General features: G+C 39.5%; 1 protein-coding gene and 1 long non-coding RNA gene across 3 annotated transcripts in view; one reads left to right on the top strand and one right to left on the bottom strand.

The window, feature by feature from the left end:
* HNF4G (hepatocyte nuclear factor 4 gamma) overlaps window positions 1–9,403 on the top strand; it is a 61,009-nt gene extending 51,606 nt beyond the window's left edge. For both annotated transcript variants that reach the window (XM_030485615.2, XM_030485623.2), the window contains exons 6-11: window positions 291–446; window positions 2,688–2,775; window positions 4,715–4,867; window positions 5,048–5,284; window positions 5,782–5,904; window positions 6,294–9,403. In XM_030485615.2, the coding sequence (XP_030341475.1) occupies window positions 291–446; window positions 2,688–2,775; window positions 4,715–4,867; window positions 5,048–5,284; window positions 5,782–5,904; window positions 6,294–6,412 (876 nt within the window). In that variant the 3' untranslated portion in view covers window positions 6,413–9,403. The remainder of the gene's footprint in view (window positions 1–290; window positions 447–2,687; window positions 2,776–4,714; window positions 4,868–5,047; window positions 5,285–5,781; window positions 5,905–6,293) is intronic.
* A 1,560-nt stretch (window positions 9,404–10,963) lies between these two features.
* LOC115618859 lies at window positions 10,964–21,178 on the bottom strand. The gene is made up of 3 exons (XR_003994860.1): window positions 21,060–21,178; window positions 16,897–16,901; window positions 10,964–10,975 (listed from the first exon to the last, which is right to left on the bottom strand). It is a non-coding gene; the product is annotated as an uncharacterized LOC115618859 (long non-coding RNA).
* Between the last annotated feature and the right edge of the window lie 238 nt (window positions 21,179–21,416).

Raw genomic sequence — 21,416 nt, 5'->3', positions numbered from 1 at the left:
CTCCTCCCTACAAATAGTGAGGACTCTGGCATATTTTAAAATAGTATTTTGGAATGAGAAGATATTGTAACATGATATGAATAGTGTAATTTTTAATACACTGTAATACACACTGGTAATAATGAGAAAATTTTATAATTTACATGCAGACTAATGGTCCATAATGTCAAGGAATTTCTCAAGGGTATGTGTGATTACTGCTGTGATTTTTTCTTAAATACGCTCTTAACCAGTGAAAATGCAATTATATGAAATTTAACATTGTTAATTTTTTCTCTCACTGTGGCTAGATCTCAATCTCCAGTCCCGGTGCTAGCACTGACATAAATGTTAAGAAAATTGCTGGTATTAGTGATGTCTGTGAATCTATGAAGCAACAACTTTTGGTCCTGGTGGAATGGGCTAAATATATTCCAGGCTTCTGTGAATTGCCACTGGATGACCAGGTATAACAAGAGACCAAAGAGAGAATTTTAATTATTGTTCTGTTATTTCTGTGATATTTAAGTGTTATGATTACACACTTATTTTTTTTTCTGATCAAATAGAGATAGATGCTAGACCCACCATCTTAAATTTTTCTAAAGTTTTAAAATAGCAACACCACAAAAAATTAAAAAACAGATGAAACTGATATGGGTCCAGCACATTAACAAAAAGAAGCAGAAAACCAGTATGTCTTTCAGTGTTTTGCACTTTTTGTATTGTTTTGGAGGCACAGATAGCAACACGCATACAAAAATTAAAAAAACCCCCAAACTTGTAAAAGAAAACACGCTTTTTTCTGACCTTGCAAAGTGTTTATTTTATGTTCACCTTTCATTGGAATATGGTTTAAGACAGCATGTAATTTAATTTGAAGTAGATCTTCTCTACTTGTAAAATATGAAAGTCGTTTGAATCTCAAACAAATGCCAAACATACTGATAACAATCCATACAAAATAATATTTCATATATGTTGCATATAATGAGTATAGAAGAAAAAAGCATCAAACCTTGAAAATTCTTAAGAGTTTTTATGACAGGTCTTGTCTATCATCTCATCTGTAACATATCCTAATATAACACAGGGTTTCAGAGTAAGTTGTGCTGGCACACTCAAAACTAGTGTCTCCATGTTGTGGTTCTCTCAACAGCTGCCTGGGCAGGAAGTTAATTCATGGTTCAGGATCTCTTGATTCCAGTCCACTAAAATCTGATTCAGCTTGAAAACAACTCTTTGAAGTGAAATTGTCTAATTTCTCCTTTTGCCCCTTCAGTCTCTTGAACAAAATCCTGAAAGGAGGTTTAGGTTATTGTTGGATTTGAGGCTCAAACTGAGTCATTCCCTCTTGTAATCTTCCTCTGGAATATGAAGGTGTTTCAGGCCACAGGAGACCCATCAAAATAGGAGCTTAATGTTCTCAAGGGCAACAAAGGCAAGCAAAACTGTTGCTGGTTTTATTGTTAAGATGGCATGAAAGAAAAGAGAAGGGATCAGACTTCATTAAAAGGTTCCTGTCTGTATTTAAATTAAAAACAAACAAACAAACAAACAAAAAACCAAAAAACCAACAGCTTAGAAAGCCAGTCTGAAAACACCCGTGCAGTGCTTGGAGAGCACTGAGAAATACTGCAGAACCTTAAGTACGCTGGAAGAGTAGTCACAAAGGTATTGGGAGTTAAAACAAATTACACTTCTGCATTTCTGATAGCCTGTTTCTAAGAGTCATTGTACATTTAGTTATAAAATAACCAAACATCTGGTTTTGAACAAATTATTCCTGATCTGGGAATCAGCCTGACTTACAAACCATAGAGCAGGCCAGAGCAGGTAAGTTAATCCTACTGAGAGCCTGAAAAGTCTTTAACATATTAAGTATTCCTACGTGCTGTGTGCCGTTACATCGATCCTAAAGTATTGGCTTGGGTTTGTAAGAAAAAATTACTTGCTAAGAGAGGAGTTCCTTGAGGAAATAGAGGTCAGTGCTGAAGTTTCGCAGAGAAGTTAAAAACAGAGGAAAGTAAACAGGTGACAAAGAGTAAACTAATGACCACATTTTTAAGTGCCTTCCTTGTATGAATCAGGTTTCTTTGTTGACAGTAGTGGGTGTTTTAGCATATCTGGCTTTGCTGGAGAAAAAGCTGGTTTAAGTGCCACATAAATTTTTTATTCAAGGTGAGAAAAATGAAACATTGATAATGCCAAATTTACTGTAACAGTTCATTCCAGCCCACCAGAGTCTTTAGTATCAACTTAAAATTCCAGAGAAAACTTTGTTAAGGGGATAGTCATTAGGAAATTCACTAGGAAATAAATACAAGCATTGTATTTATTGAGAAATATTTTGCAGAGCTGTAGGTTTAGAATCTAGATCAAATACTACAGGTGACAGAGGCTGACAATTTAATTATAGTGTGCTGTTAGTAGACAGAATCACAGAATGGTTTGGGTCAAAAGGGACCTTAAAGATCATCTAGTTCCAACCCCTCTGCCATGGTCAGGGACAACTTCCACTAGATCAGGTTGCTCAAAGCCCAGTGTTAAGGTTTTTATGTTCACTTACATTTTACATCAGAATCTTAACAGTTTTAAACATATACCTATAGCTGAATACACTTATGGTAATAAGCATCCTTATTTCTTTTGCCCTTATTGGAACTTACTGCTTTATCATCTAATGAGTCTGCTGTTCTTTCCTTGAGGTTGCCCTGCTAAGAGCACATGCTGGGGAACACCTGTTGCTTGGGGCAGCAAAACGGTCCATGGCGTATAAGGACATTTTACTTTTAGGTAAATATTGGTTTTTGTTTTAATTAATAATGATTATGTTATAGTACATTAGCAACCATGTAATCACTTAAGTGGAACAGCTGTTCTGACACAATTGAAGCAATGCATTCTGTGAATGCTAAATAGCTGTTAATGACATAATGTCACATGCCTTGTTCCAGCTAAAGCAGGTGGATAGTTTCCTGTGAGTTACTATGGCTAAAGGTTTATTGGATACCAGAAACCATAATTTAAGGGAGTTCATGCCAAATTGTCTCCTTACGTTACCATCTTTTCTGCATCTTTGTCCCATAAAACACCCTACAGAACAAAACAAACCAACCAAAGAAACAACATAAACCTGCTTTGCTTAAGAGAGGAGCAACCAACCTGTGGCCCATGTATTAATTTCAGTCTTCATAAAAACCATTTATCTGGAGTTTTCTCAAGAGCCCTTCAGACATAGTCAGACAAGACCCTACTAGCTAGAAAAACTGGATAGACTGTTCCCTGCAACTCATTTTTCCAAGAGCCCACTCACTGCTGCCTTGACAGTTGCCACATGGCCACCACGCAAACAGTATGCCTGTTGTCCCCTGCCATGTGGGAGATGGGTGCATCCATGGCATGGTGAGGAGTCATGCTTGCGTAAGCATATTCTTGGTCACTTGAAATGGCTCCATCACTGGATTATTTAAAGAGACCATGGCTATTAGGGAAGGGGCCATCATTGCATGGTAGAAACATGTCTTCCCTTCATTCACACAACAGAGAGCCACAGTAATAAGATGACATGGGTGCCTGTGTGCATAGTGACATGATGAGGCATTTGTTAGCATTGTTTGACACAACACTCTGCCATGCTGAAGCACACCCTGCCAAAAACGGCCTCTCTTTGGGCCCGCCTTCTTATAGCTCTAAATTAGCTTGACTTTATTTTTACACATATCGTAACATTCAAAGGACAAGCAGGACTATAACTGGAGATATTACTCTCACCAGCAATCCTTTCAAGTTAAAAACTATACAAATTTCTTTCTTAACCTAGGTCTTTCTCTAGATACAGTTTTACTGACAAAAATTACAGGAATTAAAAGTAAATATTTGTAGTTTTATTGGGATTAGTAGGTAATAAGGAAAATAATGATAAAATAATAACTAGAAAATTATAGTCAGTATCACCAGCATCAGCATCTATACCAAAAGAAACAGTTTGGGGCACCAAGGCTAATTTCTAGTACTTAGAGGCAAATATCTGTAAAGCTTATGAGTCACTTTGGCATAGATCTCTTGTGATATAATCATGAGCTTTTCTTTCAAATATTGCTTGATGGCTTCTGGAAGCTCTGTGGCTTTCAATGTTTTCACCACTTATGTTAGATTATTTCTGGATGGAAGGTGAGTTAAGATGCCATGATGGAGACTTCTCCAAAATGGAAATTTAAAATTAAAAGAGCAGGGCAAGTTCATTCTTTACTGAAAATTTTATGGTGCTTCTAAATTTGATTAGGAATAACAGAAGCATCTGTTGGGAAAAGAAGCGTTTCTGATGCCTCCTCCAGAAGATGACTTCTTTGTCCACTGACAAATCCTGATCATTCAGCTTATAACATATTATTTTAATGGGGAAAGAAGAAACGTTAAGATCAGTTTACCATTGTATTTATCTATTATGTAAAGATAAAGGCTGACTTGCTCCATACTTGTGCATTCAAATATGGATATCAGAGCTGTGGACTAATCAGAATCTGTACGAGTTGGTATATTTACATGCACAGATTATTTCTGGGTGACAGCTATATTTTGCACACATACTCTGTTTACAAAGAACAGTTTTGTATGATACATACGAAAAGATTTGATTAAGCAAAACAAAATATGTTCTGAAAATGGGCTTCATATACTACATTACATTATAGTCTTTATATCAATCCATGTGTTGATATTCTTTCTCTTTAAGGCAACAATTACATAATCCATCGCAACAGTACCGAAGTAGAGATCAGCCGAGTGGCAAATCGGGTGCTAGATGAATTAGTCCAACCCTTCCAGGAAATTCAAATAGACGACAATGAATACGCTTGCTTGAAAGCAATCGTGTTTTTTGATCCAGGTACCTTTTTGAAAATATGTCTCAGAATTATTTTACATGTGATTATATTGAAAGTAATTTTTGTTGATGTAGCATCTGCTCATGTTACCTATGGATGAAAAAGAATAAAATGAAAAATAGTAAGATGCTCCTCCCAAACAATAATCTGCTTTGACTTTAAGATTTTGTCATTTTTTTAAGATGCAAAAGGCCTGAGTAATCCAATGAAGATTAAGAACATGCGGTTCCAAGTCCAAGTCAGTTTAGAGGATTATATTAATGACCGTCAGTATGACTCCCGAGGAAGATTTGGAGAACTTCTGCTCCTACTGCCTACACTCCAGAGCATCACTTGGCAAATGATTGAGCAAATACAACTGGTTAAACTCTTTGGAATTGTTAAAATTGACAGTTTGCTTCAGGAAATGTTACTGGGAGGTAAGCAAACAACTTGTTAAATTTACCATGTTGTACATGTCATATTATATTGAATTTGGCCTACTGGGACATTGAGGGAATCATGATGTAAGCAAGCACTTTGACCACTGCATTGCTGGCTGAGCTTTGGGTCTTATAACTGTTAGCTAAAGCCTTCTTGTCTTGGCTGCTCATCTTGTTAACTCAGTCCTCCAGCCTCAGATTATACTGTGCACTTCTCCATCATTGCTGGATATCTAGACATACGATCCCCCAGGTAGAAGGAAGAATCGTTACAAATACTTCACAAAATCCACTGTTAATGCCGTCAAAACAGTGAAAATAAACACAGTGATTAAATTGGTTGAAGTCTGGTTAAATTGTTTAATGAATACCCAGAGGCAATTATACAAATTGCCAATCAAAATATTTGCTCCGCAGAAATGTAATTACTGAAGTATAAGTCTCTGCAATGACATGCTCTTTAGAATTGTTATATGCTCATGTTATTTTTGTAGGGACTTCTAATGATGCCAGTCATCTACATCATCCAATACATCCTCACTTAGCCCAAGATCCATTAACGGGCCAAACTATCCTCATAAGTTCCATGTCTGCTCCTGTACATACAGAACAGATTTGTAAGTAATTGCAAGTTAACTTTCTGTCATAACATTTCACTTCTACATTTAAAAATATTAGTTAGAATGGTGGCCTGTCAGTGCTCGTAGAGTTATTTCATCAGCATTCCTAAATTAAAATAATTTTGTATTAAGAATGTGCGTATATAAACAGTGTTAAGTAAGACACTTAGATCTGAATCTAATCTAATTTTAAAAATTCAGCACCATCCTGATATATCGTTTTCACATGCATGATTTTTAAGAAACTAAAAATTTGATAATTAAAGTATCCTATTTCCCCAGCATGCTAAATGTAACAGAACTTCATTTCAGTGCAGTAGTATGTATATGTGTATTCAGAGTGGTCCAGAATATAAAAACGTAATTCTTTCTATATTCTTTTTCAGCAACTCCAGAAACTCCATTACCTTCCCCTCCTCAAGGCTCTGGGCAAGAATATAAAATGTCCACAAATCAGGCTTCAGTCATTGCACAGCAATCAATTTTGAAACAAAAACCATTGTGATAATATTTCTGTCACTGCCTTGCTTGTCCTTCCTTCCTTCCTTCCTTCCTTCCTTCCTTCCTTCCTTCCTTCCTTCCTTCCTTCCTTCCTTCCTTCCTTCCTTCCTTCCTTCCTTCCTTCCTTCCTTCCTTCCTTCCTTCCTTCCTTCCTTCCTTCCTTCCTTCCTTCCTTCCTTCCTTCCTTCCTCCCTCCCTCCCTCCCTCCCTCCCTTCCTCCCTCCCTCCCTTCCTCCCTTCCTTCCTTCCTTCCTTCCTCCTCGCTCCCTCCCTCCCTCCCTCCCTCCTTCCCTCCCTCCCTTCCTCCCTTCCTTCGCACTAGATAAATTGGTAGGACACTTGCACATTTGAAAGCTCAGGATTATAAAGGAAGTGATTCCTCAGCAGCCACTACTGTGGGTGTTTTTTAAAACACCTCATGATTTGGAAAGTGATACTCACTGTTCTGACCGCTGCATACACCTGTAACTGTGGGACACTGCGGTCTGACAAATATGTATAGAAGTTGATATTATTTTTAGAACTTGTAACTGCACAGATTACTTTTTTATTTCCTGTTTTAGTTGTCTTAATATTATTGGTTTAGATATGTATATAATTTTTTCATTGTGACAGAACTGGTTAGTGCTTGTTTAGCTGTGAATTGTAGACATTAAAAAGCAGGTTAATCAGGCAAAATCCAAGATTCCAATAATAGTAAAACAGTAGGCTACCAACCAAAATACACACATTAAGTAAAAAGGAGAAAATACTTAATGGACAGAAATACTCAACTCATTAACAAAAAAGACTTGATTCTCTTTCAAGTAAAATTTCAAAGGAAGAATTGAATCCTCCCTGCTTACTTGTTTGTATGAATCAGAGGGCTTACCATGGACAAATATGTTTGAGGACTTCTTAAAATCTGTATACACCGTAATGTCTATATCAGTCAATTGGACAGTGCCAAGGCATGGGTGCTAACGTTTATATTGCTAAATATAGATTATAACAAGGACTCATATGCTTTTTGGTCAGGACTAACTAGTATTCTCCCTAACAATTTCTGGGCACACGTTGGGAACAGGTCCAGTTGAGGGACTTCTCACCATGTGCTTTGGATATGGCCATCTCTCATTTGGGGCACAGAAAGTATAATTAGCAATATGGCCAGACCATGTCACTTGACCTCAGGGCTGAAGTATAGACTTTGTACTATTTAATTTACCTAGTGTAAATGTAGTAATTGTGTTTATTTGTCTAACTAGCTGGTGAAAGAATGTTTCTGGAATCACTCCAGACTTCAACTGCAGAAAAGTTGTAGTTATATGATAGCTCTGTGTCTGGAGAGTTTGCTAACTCAAGTGGCAAACGTGCCTGAGTTCAGCTCCAGATTTTCCTGGTTTGAGCCATGGTATTTCAAGCTAGAAGACAGTCAGCACACCAAATACTTATCCTCTGGATTTTGAAGAGTTTTCAGAAGCTTGGGGTGAATTGATTTACTATGACAAGCTTCCTTCTCCTCTTCTTCCTCCTCTTCCAGTCTGGGGGAATCCAGCATTAACTAAGTTTTGTGTCTGGAGTCTATAATAACCCATCTGGATTTGGACCCTCTGTGGATCTGCACAAAGGGGACCTTGTGATACATACTTACGTGGGCATATACTCACTTATTTACAATTTGTGAAAATAATCTATTATGATATATGAAGTGATCTGTTGTTCATACAATACCAATGTCATAAGAAAATCACTACTTTGCACATTTTATTTATTCCAGACAGCACTGATTTTCCTTTAATACTTGTAAAGTAAACTTTCTTCCCAGAAGATACGTAAGAGAGAAACAGAAAAACAGAGAATAAAATGTTGCAGTTTGCTGAACTATTGCAAAGAGAAAACATAGTGGAGTCAGAAATCCTGCAAGGTGAGATGTTGATCATCCTGAACCAGACACCTGCATAAATCACAGCATCCAAAAATGGTGCAGTTAAACCTCTGGCTTTTAAAAGTTGCTCAAACTGATATGATTCTTCAGATACATTTTTGCAGGCAGGGAATGCAACACAGTAAATGCTGATCTGACCTTAACATTCAGAAGGCTTCAGTGAGAATATACCTACCACCAGGTAGATGCTGTTTCTTGCTTATTTTAAAGTAGTTGCTTTTGTAAAGTCTGCAGATAGTAGCTCTTAATGTTTACCTTTTGCTTTTTAGTGTTTTTCTTTTTGCTGTTTACTGTTTATTTTTTTATAAATTCATTTGTCTTTTTACAAGTCCCTTTTAGTATGCATTTTTCTGACAGAATAGAGTATGAAAATTTTGCCATTAACTTTAGGGGAATCTGTACTGTACTATTTTTACAAGTTGGCCACCAAAGCTTTGTAGGGAAACACAAAGGTAAAACGTGCATGAGAGATATTAAGCAGGCCAAAAATTGACTTGTCATAGAAAGAGTGTTGGGCTCAAGTTGGATCTGCATGACTTTACCAGGCCAGGTTAATTAAGTCAGTTGCATAAACATGGCAGTATTGGTCTGACCAAAAACATTTAACTGGAAATAAAAAGTAGTCCCCAAGTTGGCCGTTCTTGCTTAATATAAGCAATATGAATAAATAGCTTATTAGGTTTAGTTTTAACACTGTACTTTAGATATAAAGTGTACAATAAAATGTTTTCAAACACTGCCAAAATGTACTGAATGAAAATATGCTTTAGTATTTTATCTGACAAAAAGTTATCTATTTTGTACGATATATTACATTTTTGGATAATAACACCATTGTAATTTATTGGGAAAAACTGATTTATTTTATAAATGTAACCTTATTTTTGTAAACTTAATTATGAAAAATCAGAAGTGATTAGCTTTGTTAAATATTAAATTATAATGAGTTGTAACTATATGTTTGAGCTCTGATACCAAGTTTTTATGTTGAGCATTTGGAATTGAAATGGTTGTTGGAAATATTTCAAATAGACTGTTTTTCATCAAAGCTGAATAAAGAAATATGAATGATCCAAATGACACATTTTCCTTTTGGTAATTTTTTTAAACTATTTACATAAACAATGACAATGCTTTATATTGTGTATGTTATGAATAAATATAAAACTATAACATGCTTTCATCTCTAAGTATTCACAGCATCACAGAATGGCTGAGGTTGGAAGGGACCTCTGGAGGTCATCTTATCTACCCCCCTGCTCAAGCAGGATATTGAATTCATAGGAAAAAACATGATGGCAACATTTTAGTTAATTCTACTGTAACACGGCAAAGTATTACATAGCTATGGTTTTCAATTTTTAGTTCTAACTCAGAAAAGAACTGAAGCACATGCTTAATTCCATCTGTGTTTAAAATGAAGCATGTTTCGTAGCCTTTTTTTTTTTTCTAGGTAGAGATACCTTAACAAATCATCCCCTTTCATTGCTGTAGTGCATTGTTGTTTAGGTTAATTTAGTTGCATCTAAGCAGTTATTTATTTTGTAGATAAAGACTTCAAAAACTTTGGAAAGACTTTTTTTCAGATAAATTTTTTTAAGATAACAAGTATCTTAGAATTATGATCAGTTGTATGTCTCCTTTGAGTATATTTCGAATAGAGGAGAGTTGGGGGATTTTTTGATCACGTGGTGACTTGGGCTGTTTGCTTTTGATCATGTGCTCATATATGCTCTACTCTGGAGTATGGAGCTGCAGGGCAAAGCTGCCAAGGGGGGAAGAAGGAGCTCCACTTCTGAATGCTGGAGATCTTTAGGTTCCTCTGAAGAACTTGTGTTTGTGGCTGATTACTCTAGGTAAAGGATTTCTTTGCCCTTTACTTGTAAATGCTGATTTGGGTGAAGGAAATTTGTGATTTTAAGGAACAGAAGAGATGGGTTTTTTTCAGCCTACAATGGAGAAAACATGGAAGTCCCCCTGCATCTTCAATGGTATGAAGTGCTGACAGACTTTTCTCAACGGATTTCCATAAATCACCTTTACAATTAGCTCCAGTAGGTGAATCACAAGTGTATATTTTAAAGAGAGAGATGGATGTATTAACTTTCAGTTCTAATCACCATACAAAATTCCTCCCAAGTAAGGAATTTTGAATATGAGTGAAGGTATTTAATGACCTCCAAGAACGTTCTGTGACAGAAAATTTAACATTCTCAGAATATACGAAAATCTCTTACAGCTCTTGGTTAATATTTATATACCTGGCAGTTTTATTTTCACCAGAAGGATGTCTGTCAGTCTATGACTGACTAAAATTTTTTATGTCATTCCAACACACCATTTCTAGTTGTTCAGCTCCTATATTTGTGTTACTTATGCTAAACTATATAGTAAGAGAATATTTAGCTCCATCTTTTACAGTAAGGTTTTCAAAAATCTTCTGTATTGATTTGCAAATGTCTAAATTTTTCATATTGTCCCTGATGTAGAGCCATTAGCTTTCTTCTTTCCCTTTATTCTCCATAGGAAAAAACCAAAAAGAAATGAAAAAAAGTTTACTGTCAAATTTAAAGTAATTGTATTAACATTGCAATTGTGTTTCCCTCTCTTCTGTTGTTTTTGTAATCGTTGTCATCAAGGCTGGAATCAATCACTGCTGCTTCCTTCTGGTTCCTTATTGTCTTGTGGCATAACCAAATATTATTGTTAATTGAAAAGTCTATGTGTAAATGAAGCACTGCCTGAAGTCAAAATCTAAATTTGATTACAGAAAGGAGTAAAGGTAAATTCCTGCTGAATTGCAGCAAATATATTTTCAAAAGTATCTTCCATAAAAATTAAAATGCATGCCTGATTTCTACTCAAAATTAGAAGCATTACTATTAAAGGCTAAGAAACTTAAAGGCAGAAATGAAATATAAAGGCTTACACAATGAAAGAGAACCTTAATTTTCTTTCACAAAATGAAAGAGGCAAATCATTGTCTTTGAACACCAGAATATCTTAATTACCTTCAAACAGGATGGGCATGAATCTTATAAAGATGGGGGAGCAAGCATGTTATGCCTAAAAAATGTTCTTATGACAATGATCTCTATTCCTTAATTTGTGGGGGAGGTATGATTACTGACATTATCTGGTAGTTCATCTGAGCCAAGTGCAGTCAGAGATGCCACATCAAGACTAGATTTACTAGTGGGGTTGAGCGGGTTGTGCCCTCCTCACTAACAGTGCCTGATGTTACAGCTGCTCCAGGTCACATTGAGGCGGCATAGCCTTGCAGCAGCACAGAGCTCTTAATTACCCAATGATTTGGGGTGTGATGCCACTTTTTCCTTTTGCAAGGGTGAATGTCACTGATGTCTAACATGATGAGGTGTGCTCTATCAGGTGAACAGCAGCAAATGTTAAGGATTTTCCTTTAGCCAGCCTGATTAAGTGTAGTTTCATCTAAAGCTTAGACACTGTGCTCCAAGGTTAGAGAAGGACTAGAAATCCACACTTAAAATTTCTTTGGCTTGGATCTGAATAACATTGGCTGGTCTCTTTGAGTCTTATTGTAGCAAGAGTTGAACAGTTTTGGACCTCAGGTGTCTGATTAGGCTCAGTGGTTCTGTGGGGTTTGGACTCCCACATAACCTCCTCTGCAAGTTTGTTATTAGGTTGACCAAAGAGAAAGCAGTTGATGTTTTAGAATCCTGAATGTCTTCAAGGAAGCATAGTGACAAAGATTGTGCAGGGAGATGTGTCTCTGAGCGTGAGATTACCTTAAGAAGTTAAGAAGACAGTAATTGGTTAGATAAAAATATTTTAATAGAGTATAGAATAAGATGTTCTACAGTCTTTGAAGGGAATTTAGCTAAAGGAGGAAGGAAGGAAGACCTGCAAAAATCTGATAAAATTGTCAGTTTCATGAAGAGAGTTTGAGAACATCTGGAATGGAGGTATAAGTTTAAACAGCTTTGCTCAATATAGTTTGGTTTGTGGTCCAGTATATCACGTGTACACTGTAAACAGCAAATGAAGTTGGAACAGTTGATTAATTTATGATTTTTCTTGAGCAGTTCACAAAACTTATAATGCCATGGGAGTGAAATAGGACCCTTCACGTAGCCCATGGCAGTGCTTACTGTCACCAATCCCTTTTTATCATCATGTCTTCTCGTATGTGGCACAGCTGAACCTGCCAGTTTCATCACCTGCACTAGATGCGCACATGTCCCAGCCACTTTTCCTGGAGCAGCTCTGGAAGTTCCCCTATTCTGGGAATACTGCAGGACAGCAAGCACCCAGTGAATGCTATGATGTCTGCAGTCAGCCACCTTACAAAGTGGTAGTAGCAGCTGATGCGTTATGATTACTCATGCTTTATTTCATACTTCTCACAGGCTAACTGAGAAGAGGTAAAAATTTGGTCAAGTTTATAGTTGGGTACAGAGGCAACGTTTCAATCTGATGCAACTTTGGAGGACAAAAAAGTGTTGGAGCTGGGATGTTCTCATCTATTACCTTCTCATCAGCTACTCAATCTGTAGAATCGCTTGTGTCACTTACTAGAATGGCCCCTATTTAATGTCTTTTTTTAAATAAAACAACCCGGTTACAACTTCTAGCTCACTAAAAGTATGCCAAATTCATAGAAACACAGTTTTGAGATCATATAAAATTTTCAGGTTTAGTCTACGCATTTTGCTGCCTAAATGAAATGGTGCAGCTTATGTTACATTTTGATCAGCAAGCAGTTTTTTCCCCGCTGTTTTTTGACTCCCTCACAATTGAATGAATTTTCATGAATATGACTGCCCAACAAAGCATCCCATTTTTCAGATGCCTGCCTTTTGTAATTTAAATAATGTAAGCATATGAACATAGAGATTTTGAATTAAGAGGCAAAGGCAATCTCACCAAAAGAGTTTATTCAATATATTTCCAACAGCATCTATTCCAAGATATAATTAAGATTACCATGGCCTTAGACTAATTTGCTGTGGTTTCCAAAAAGTGAAGCAGATAGCAATTGTAATAGAGGACAAGAATTTTCCATATAAAATTTTTCATTGTCATATTAGATTTTTTAATGAGCATTAGACTTGATCAGAAATGTAATAAAATGGAACAATACTCTAAAATATGCAGACAGATGTATTATAAAATAACAAACCTTATATATTTAATTTATGTACTGTGAAGTACACTTTTCTTTTGCAACATGAACATTAATTTCCATTTTTTATCTCAACAGCAAAATCACAATTTAACTGTAGCATGATCTGTCCTCTATTTTAATGCAGGCTTTTTTGCAGGTTGATTAAAACTGGATTGTGTGATTAAATACAGAGAGGCAGATATTCCATCCCTGTGACATTGTGCCTCTTCAGAGATTGACAGCCTGAGCTACTGTTCATTAACCAACAAATAATTTGAAACTGCAAATAGGGATGGAGTCCTTCTAGAGGGCAGGAAAAGAATCCGTATCTCCCTGACCATGAGGAAGGCACTGTTGGAGCTTTCAGCTAAGGAAACACCTGCTTAAGGAGAAATTTTCACTTTGAAGATAGGGGTAATAGTGGGAAAAAAATCCCTTAAAAAATAAAGTGTTGTTAATCTTGAGTGTACCTCATTAGAGAGGATAGATTCAAGAAGGCTTGATGAGCACAGAAGGGCAGTCAGCCAAGGAACTAGCACAGTGCTACTGCCTTTTCCAGTGTCTGAGCTTCTGGAGGTATATGAGTGTGTGAATAGGAATCTTTCTTTTGTCATGGTCAGAGCAAGCTTCAAGGCATCATGGTTAACAGACAATCTTATCAAACACTGAAACCTACATGCAGAAAAATCAGAAGACATATAATCTTGATTTGGAAATAATTCAGCGTATTGATTTTTTATACAAGTCAATCTTACTGGTATTTTGAGTGCTCTTTTCAGATTTTAAATGCTAGGAATTGACCATGCTATGTCAGATGTCATCTTCATGTTCTGTCTGGTAGGGGGGAGTGAGGGTAGTGAATGAAGATATTAAAAGGCCACAAAAAAGCCAAAGCAGTAGGAACTATCAGACCCAAAGAATACACCTCTATCAGCACACTAGATAGACTCGTGGGACCTACTTTAACTAAAGCATGTGAATGGAACTATTTGCTCAAATTACTGTCTTCAATCCTAATAATATAATTTGCTGGTGATAAAGGTTCTTTAGTGTAATAACTACTAATTGCATTGCTCTGTCCCCTCTCTCACCTGAATCTTATCTTTCCCAGAGTAAGAGTCCTTATTTATTTACAGCTTAATTTGTATTGAATCCTGTGAGTAAGAATCGTCGAACCCATCAAGCGTACAGCACTTGTGCTGTCACACTGCTAGCCCCATTTCATGTGAGCCCAGGCTGAGTTTCCTGGGGCAAAAAAAAGGCACATACTAGTATAACTAGAAAGAGCAAGAGGAAACAGCAGCAGAATTAGGAGGATGCAGAGCATCCTGTCATTTCTGTTACTTGCTGCTGCTGTACTCACTACCGGCCGTTTATAACCTCTGAACATGTTAGTGACTGCATGGTAGTTCTTCACATCACAGGAAGGCATATGGTGACAAAAAGGTCCATATGCTGCCACTCATTTTCTTCTGGATTGTTATGGGCAGTATTTGGAAAGATGTAAACAGCACAGTTATCCCATTCTTTTTTTAAAAAAGCAGAAGTGCATGAGTCATCCTTTGCCTCTTTGCTCTTTATTTCATTCATAAATACTGATCCTGAAGTATTAGTAAAAATGTAACATTTGGACCAGATCTTAGCTGATGCACTTTCTCTACCACTCACTTTACTAAAATCATCTTTCAGCAGTGTTCATCTTCTGTTACCACTCAATTTTATTGCAAGGTAGTTTAAGATTTTAATCTAAGTTCATCATGTGATGGAAGGACAGTAATGAAGAACACCAGTATATCTGTAAAAGAGACATCATTGCAGTCAGAGTTTCTGCTACGATGCTTTAAAGCTGCTCTTCTCTGAAGTTCTGTAATTTGGGTGCAATGTGTATTACAGGTTAATCCCCAGTACACACAAACCAATTCACCAATTTAAACTTCATTATTTCCTGTTGCTTTGTTTTAAACTACAATCAGCAGAGGAGACAAAGCTGTGCCCATTGTCCACTGCCATTTGCTTTATATATGGAGACACTGAGAGCTATTTGTTGACCTTTGAAGTAAAGTGTCAAGCTCCTTTAATATTCTTTCATTTCAGATGATGAGGAACACAACTGAGAGTGCTTGGTCAGTCCCACGTGACTCACGTCCTCCATGGTAATGAGGCTAAGTGGTGCAGATGACCCCTAATATAAGAAGGCAGCAGCAGAGTGTCTGCTCCAGCATGTCTGTAGGGCTACATCACCCGGTACTTGAAGGGAGTTACCTTCAGCTTCTTTTTCCGTGGAATCAAGACAACTCAGACTCCACTAAAGCTGTTGCTCCATTGGAATGATTCTTATTCATGCCTCGGGCATTTTCCTTTTTTATATAAAAAATATTATAGTGTAGTATTATGACACAATACAAAACATTGCAGTATGTCATAGGTTAAATGATGATGGAAGAAAAATTTTGTTAGAGAAGAGCTTGTTTGTTCAAACTCTGCTGCATAAGTAAGGGGTTCTATTATCTCTGTTCATCTATAAAGTAGGAGTATCTGGGTATCACTCGCTAGTGTAACCCAGTGTGTAAGAGTAAGCAACTTCCGAGCATGAGGTAGATCTCCTCAGGCTGCTAAGACATTTGAGATACAATCTGAAAAAATGCTTAGCACTCTGACCCAATCCAACAGAGCACTTAAGCAGTGCTTAACTTCAGAGCCATGGCTGACTTGCAGCTGCTTATAGGCTTAAATGTGAACGCACTCTGGCATGATGTGCTGCGTAGGGACAAGGCAGCATGCTGCTGCATGCCATCCTGCAGAATGGAAAATACTGCAGTGCTGCAGCCCATCACACAAATTAATGCTGCTTCAACCACAGTATTTTAAAAAACACAACCACTACCAGCAGAATGAATGCTCTCTCCTATACACAGGAAACAATGTAAGAAGACAAAATACAGATCTCATCATTTTGAATACAAATTAATCACAGATGGAAAATTCTGATTTTTATACCTGGACATTGGTTTTGAAGGGAGGAAGTAACTCTGTCCACCTCCATACGAAGTGTTGGTGGAAATGACTGCTCAGCCACCAGCTGTGTAGAAACTTTGGTCTTATTGCAAAGCTGTGCTCACAAGTAGAGTTACACTCACATACTTGAAGTAAGGTTGGTGAGTGAATGTACTGTGAGAGGCTGCAATATCTTCTAACACCTTTAGACATAGTCCTCCTCAAAATGGTTCTAGCGATGGGAACTTTACACTGTAGCTAATATGTGAATCTAAACTTTGGCACCAATTTTCCAAGATATTTTTGCACCTAAATATTACTGAAATCAATGGAAATTGGGTACCTAAATAGTAATTAAGTACCCAGGTATCTTTGAGGATCTGTGCTTTTGATCTAAAAATCTGTCAGTCCAGCTCATTACAAGCTCTACATTTACTTTAAAAAATATATGAAGTATGAATTAAGGGTAAAATTAATTAATAGTGGCATTAACTGTAGCAAAGAAAAGAGACAGATTGCACTGACAGAGAAACTAGAAAGGATAATGGATTTAATGGCACGTGTTCTAATGGAAAAAAATAGCCTACTGCATCAGACTGTCATATCTGAAAAAAATGTGGCTACCATTTATAGTTCATAGAGGGATAAAAAGGTTTATACACTAGCAGTATATAAATCACTGAAAAGGGTAAGCTGAGATCTTTATAGTAGCAGTGATATATTTTCCCTTGTGGAAACCTTAGCCCAATCTTGTATCTACAGAATCTCTCACGGCTCAAGGGACTGGCCTATCTCAAACACCCAGCCCTGGGAATGGATTCATCCTGAGTAGAGATACCCAGTCTCTCTAAGCAAATACCCATTGAGGAACAAGCATGAAACCTCTTGTCTTCATTTACTATTAGGTAACACAGGCAACTCATCATTTAGCTTACTAACTGCCACAGTTATCATTTAAAGTATGTCCCCAAGCAGGGTAAGGACAGAATCCCTAAATCAAGACTGAGAATTTGAGCAGTGAGCAGTGAGCCAGAAAGTTAAGCATTCCTAGTCCAGATATCCACCACGTGAGAATTCACAAGTATGCTAACCACTGAGCTAGCAACTAAAAGGCAGAATAGAACGTTGCCTCTTTCTTCACCTCTTTTCTTGACCAGGCAGCAGATCTCCATGAGGAAACTTGATCCATTTCAAAGCTATTGAGGCTAAGATGCTTCTGGCTGTGTATGTAAGTAAAAATGTAAGAGCTTTTTTATGGTGCCTTGGTGTTAGGCAGAGGAGAATTTTGAGGATGGCAGCTGGGACCTCAGCTCCTCTTTGGTTCTCTCTATATTCAGTGATGCAGGATGATGCTGTGGCCTCTGAGCCATCCCTGGGCTCTCACTGGCATGCCAGCTGCCCTATTGCAAGCACAACATTAAGCTTGAAGATATAATGCACTGATATAGAATCATAGAATCGTAAGGGTTGGAAAGGACCTTAAGATCATCTAGTTCCAGCCCCCCTGCCATGGGCAGGGACACCTTGCCCTAAACCACGTGGTCCAAGGTGCTGTCCAACCTGGCCTTGAACACCACCAGGGATGGAGCATCCACAACCTCCCTGGGCAACTCATTCCAGTGCTTCACCACCCTCACTGTAAAGAACTTCTTCCTTATATCTAATCTAAACTTCCCCTGTTTAAGTTTGAAGCCATTACCCCTTGTCCTACCACTACAGTCCCTAAGGAAGAGTGCCTCCCCAGCATCCTTGTAAGCCCCCTTCAGATACTGGAAGGCTGCTATGAGGTCTCCATGCAGCCTTCTCTTCTCCAGGCTGAACAGCCCCAACTTTCTCAGCCTGTCGTCATACGGGAGGTGCTCCAGCCCTCTTATCATCCTTGTGGCCCTCCTCTGGACTCGCTCCAACAGCTCCATGTCCTTTTTACATTGAGGACACCAGAACTGTACGCAGTACTCCAAGTGAGGTCTCACGAGAGCAGAGTAGAGGGGCAGGATCACCTCCTTTGACCTGCTGGTCATGCGTCGTTTGATGCAGACCAGGACACGGTTGGCTTTCTGGGCTGCAAGCGCACACTGCCCGCTCATGTTAAGCTTCTCATCAACCAACACCCCCAAGTCCTTCTCTGCAGGGCTGCTCTGAATCTCTTCTCTGCCCAACCTGTAGCAGTGCCTGAGATTGCCCCGACCCAGGTGCAGGACCTTACACTTGGCTTGGTTAAACTTCATAAGGTTGGCAACAGCCCACCTCAGAAGCATGTCCAGGTCCCTCTGGATGGCATCCCTTCCCTCCAGCGTATCAACCAAACCACACAGCTTGGTGTCGTCGGCAAACTTGCTGAGGGCGCACTCAATCCCACTGTCCAAGTCGCCGACAAAGATGTTGAACAGGACCGGTCCCGACACCGATCCCTGAGAGACACCACTCGTTACAGGTTTCTAACTGGACATCGAGCCGTTTGCCACAACTCTTTGCGTGCAGCCATCGAGCCAGTTTTTTATCCACCGAGTGGTCCATCTATCAAATTGATGTCTCGCCAATTTAGAGACAAGGATGTCGTGCGGGACAGTGTCAAACGCCTTGCACAAGTCCACGTAGATGACGTCAACTGCTCTGCCCCTGTCCATCAGTTCCGTGGCTCCATCATAGAAGGCCACCAAATTGGTCAGGCAGGATTTCCCCTTAGTGAAGCCATGTTGGCTGTCACCAACCACCTCGTTGTTTTTCATGTGCCTTAGTATGTTTTCCAGGAGAAACTGTTCCAAGATTTTGCCAGGCACACAGGTGAGGCTGACTGGTCTGTAGTTCCGTGGGTCTTCCACCTTCCCCTTCTTGAAAATGGGGGTTATATTACCCTTCTTCCAGTCATCAGGAACTTCACCTGACTGCCAGGATTTTTCGAATATGATGGACAGTGGTTTAGCAACTTCATTCGCCAGCTCCTTCAGGACCCATGGATGGATTTCATCAGGTCCCACGGACTTGTGCACGTTCAGGTTCTTAAGATGGTCACGAACCTGATCCTCTCCTACAGTGAGCCTAAGGTCTTCATTCTCACAGTCCCTGCATTTGCTTTCCAAGACTTGGGTGGTGTGGTCAGAGCATTTGCTGGTGAAGACTGAGGCAAAGAAGTCATTAAAAACCTCAGCCTTCTCCAAATCCATAGTAGCCAGTTCTCCTGATAGCTTCCGGAGAGGGCCCACGTTGTCCCTAGTCTGTCTTTTATTTGCTACGTATCTATAGAATCCTTTCCTGTTATCTTTTACATCCCTTGCCAAACTTAATTCTAGCTGGGCCTTAGCTTTCCTAACCTGGTCCCTCGCTTCCCGGGCAATGCTCCTACATTCTTCCCAGGCCGCCTGTCCTCGCTTTCACCTTCTATAAGCTTTTTTTTTTCCCTCTAAGTTTCCTCAGCAGCTCCTTGTCCATCCATGGAGGTCTCCTGGCCCTCCTGCTGTACTTTCTTCTAGTCGGGATGCAACACTCTTGAGCACGTAGCAGGTGATCCTTGAATATCAACCGGCAGTCTCGGGCCCCCCTGCCCTCTAGGACTATATCCCATGAAACCTTACTAAGGAGGTTCCTGAAGAGGCCAAAGTCTGCTTTCTTGAAGTCCAGGGCAGATCTTGCTGCACGCTCTTCTCACTATCCTGAGGATCTCAAACTCAACCATCTCATGATCACTAGAGCCAAGGCTGCCCTGGAGCGTCACATTTCCAACCAGTCCCTCCCTGTTGGTGAGCATGAGGTCCAGCATGGCACCTCTCCTCGTCAGCTCCTCTACTGCTTGAAAGAGGAAGTTGTCTTCCACACAATCGAGGAACCTCCTGGATTGCTTGTGCTGGGCTGTACCGTCCCTCCAACAGGTGTCAGGATTGTTGAAGTTCCCCATGAGGACAAGGGCCTGCGAGCGTGAGGCTGTTCCTATCTGTCTGTAGAGCGCTTCATCCACAGAGTCCTCTTGATCAGGCGGCCTGTAACAGGCCAAACTGCCTTCAGATCCAAGCTAGCATTTCCATGTATGTTTGTGCTAACTTGGCATTCTTCACCTATGCTTCAGGGCAGGCATATGTTGGGTCTGCATGGCAAGGTTTGGAGAGTGGGGAAACTACAGGGGAACTACAGCTTCTGTGAGAAGCTGTGAGCAGCTTCCCCCATGCCTGATAGAGCCAGTGTCAGCCAGCTACAAGATGGGCCCACCACTGGCCAAGGCTGAGCACATCAGTGACAATGGTAGTGCCTGTGGGATAACATATTTAAGAAGAGAGAAAAAGTTACTGTGCAGAGCTATTGCAGCTGGAGAGAGGAGTGAGAATATGAGAGGAACAGCTCTGCAGACACCAAGGCCAGTGAAGAACAAGGGGAGGAGGTGCTCCAGGCACCAGAGCAGAGGTTCCCCTGCAGCCTGTGGTGCAGCCCATGGTGAGGCAGGCTGTGCCCCTGCAGCCCATGCAGGTCCATGGTGGAGCAGATCTCCACCTGCAGCCCATGGAGGACCTCACATCAGATCAGGGGATGCCCAGAGGAGGTTGTGACTCCATGGGAAGCCCACACTGGAGCAGGCTCCCGGCAGGACCTGTAGACCTATGGAGAGAGGAGTCCACATGGAGCAGATTTGCTGCAGGACTTCTGACCCTGCAGGGACCCACACTGGAGCAGTCTGTTCCTGAAGGGCTGCACCGCATGGAAGGGACCCAAGCTGGAGCAGTGATGGCTGCAATTGGTCCCAGCTTGCTGTTAACATCCCAGTTGCACTTGTTCTGCCAGTTCAAAAGTTATGGGGAGAATAAAAGAGAAAAAAAGAAAAAGGAAGCCTTTGCAATGATATTAAAATAAATAGTTTCAGTTTCATGTTCCCATGGCATTTGGTTTAAGCAGCTGGATAGTGAAGTGGCTAGGGAATAAATTGCTAATGCATGGTTCAGATCTCTAGGTCCGATG

This window comes from Strigops habroptila, chromosome 1 (assembly GCF_004027225.2).
Source record: "Strigops habroptila isolate Jane chromosome 1, bStrHab1.2.pri, whole genome shotgun sequence".
Classification (NCBI taxonomy): Eukaryota; Metazoa; Chordata; class Aves; order Psittaciformes; family Psittacidae; genus Strigops; species Strigops habroptila.
The sequence above is the reverse complement of the archived record's forward strand: the minus strand, read 5'-3'. Positions and strand labels throughout refer to the sequence as shown.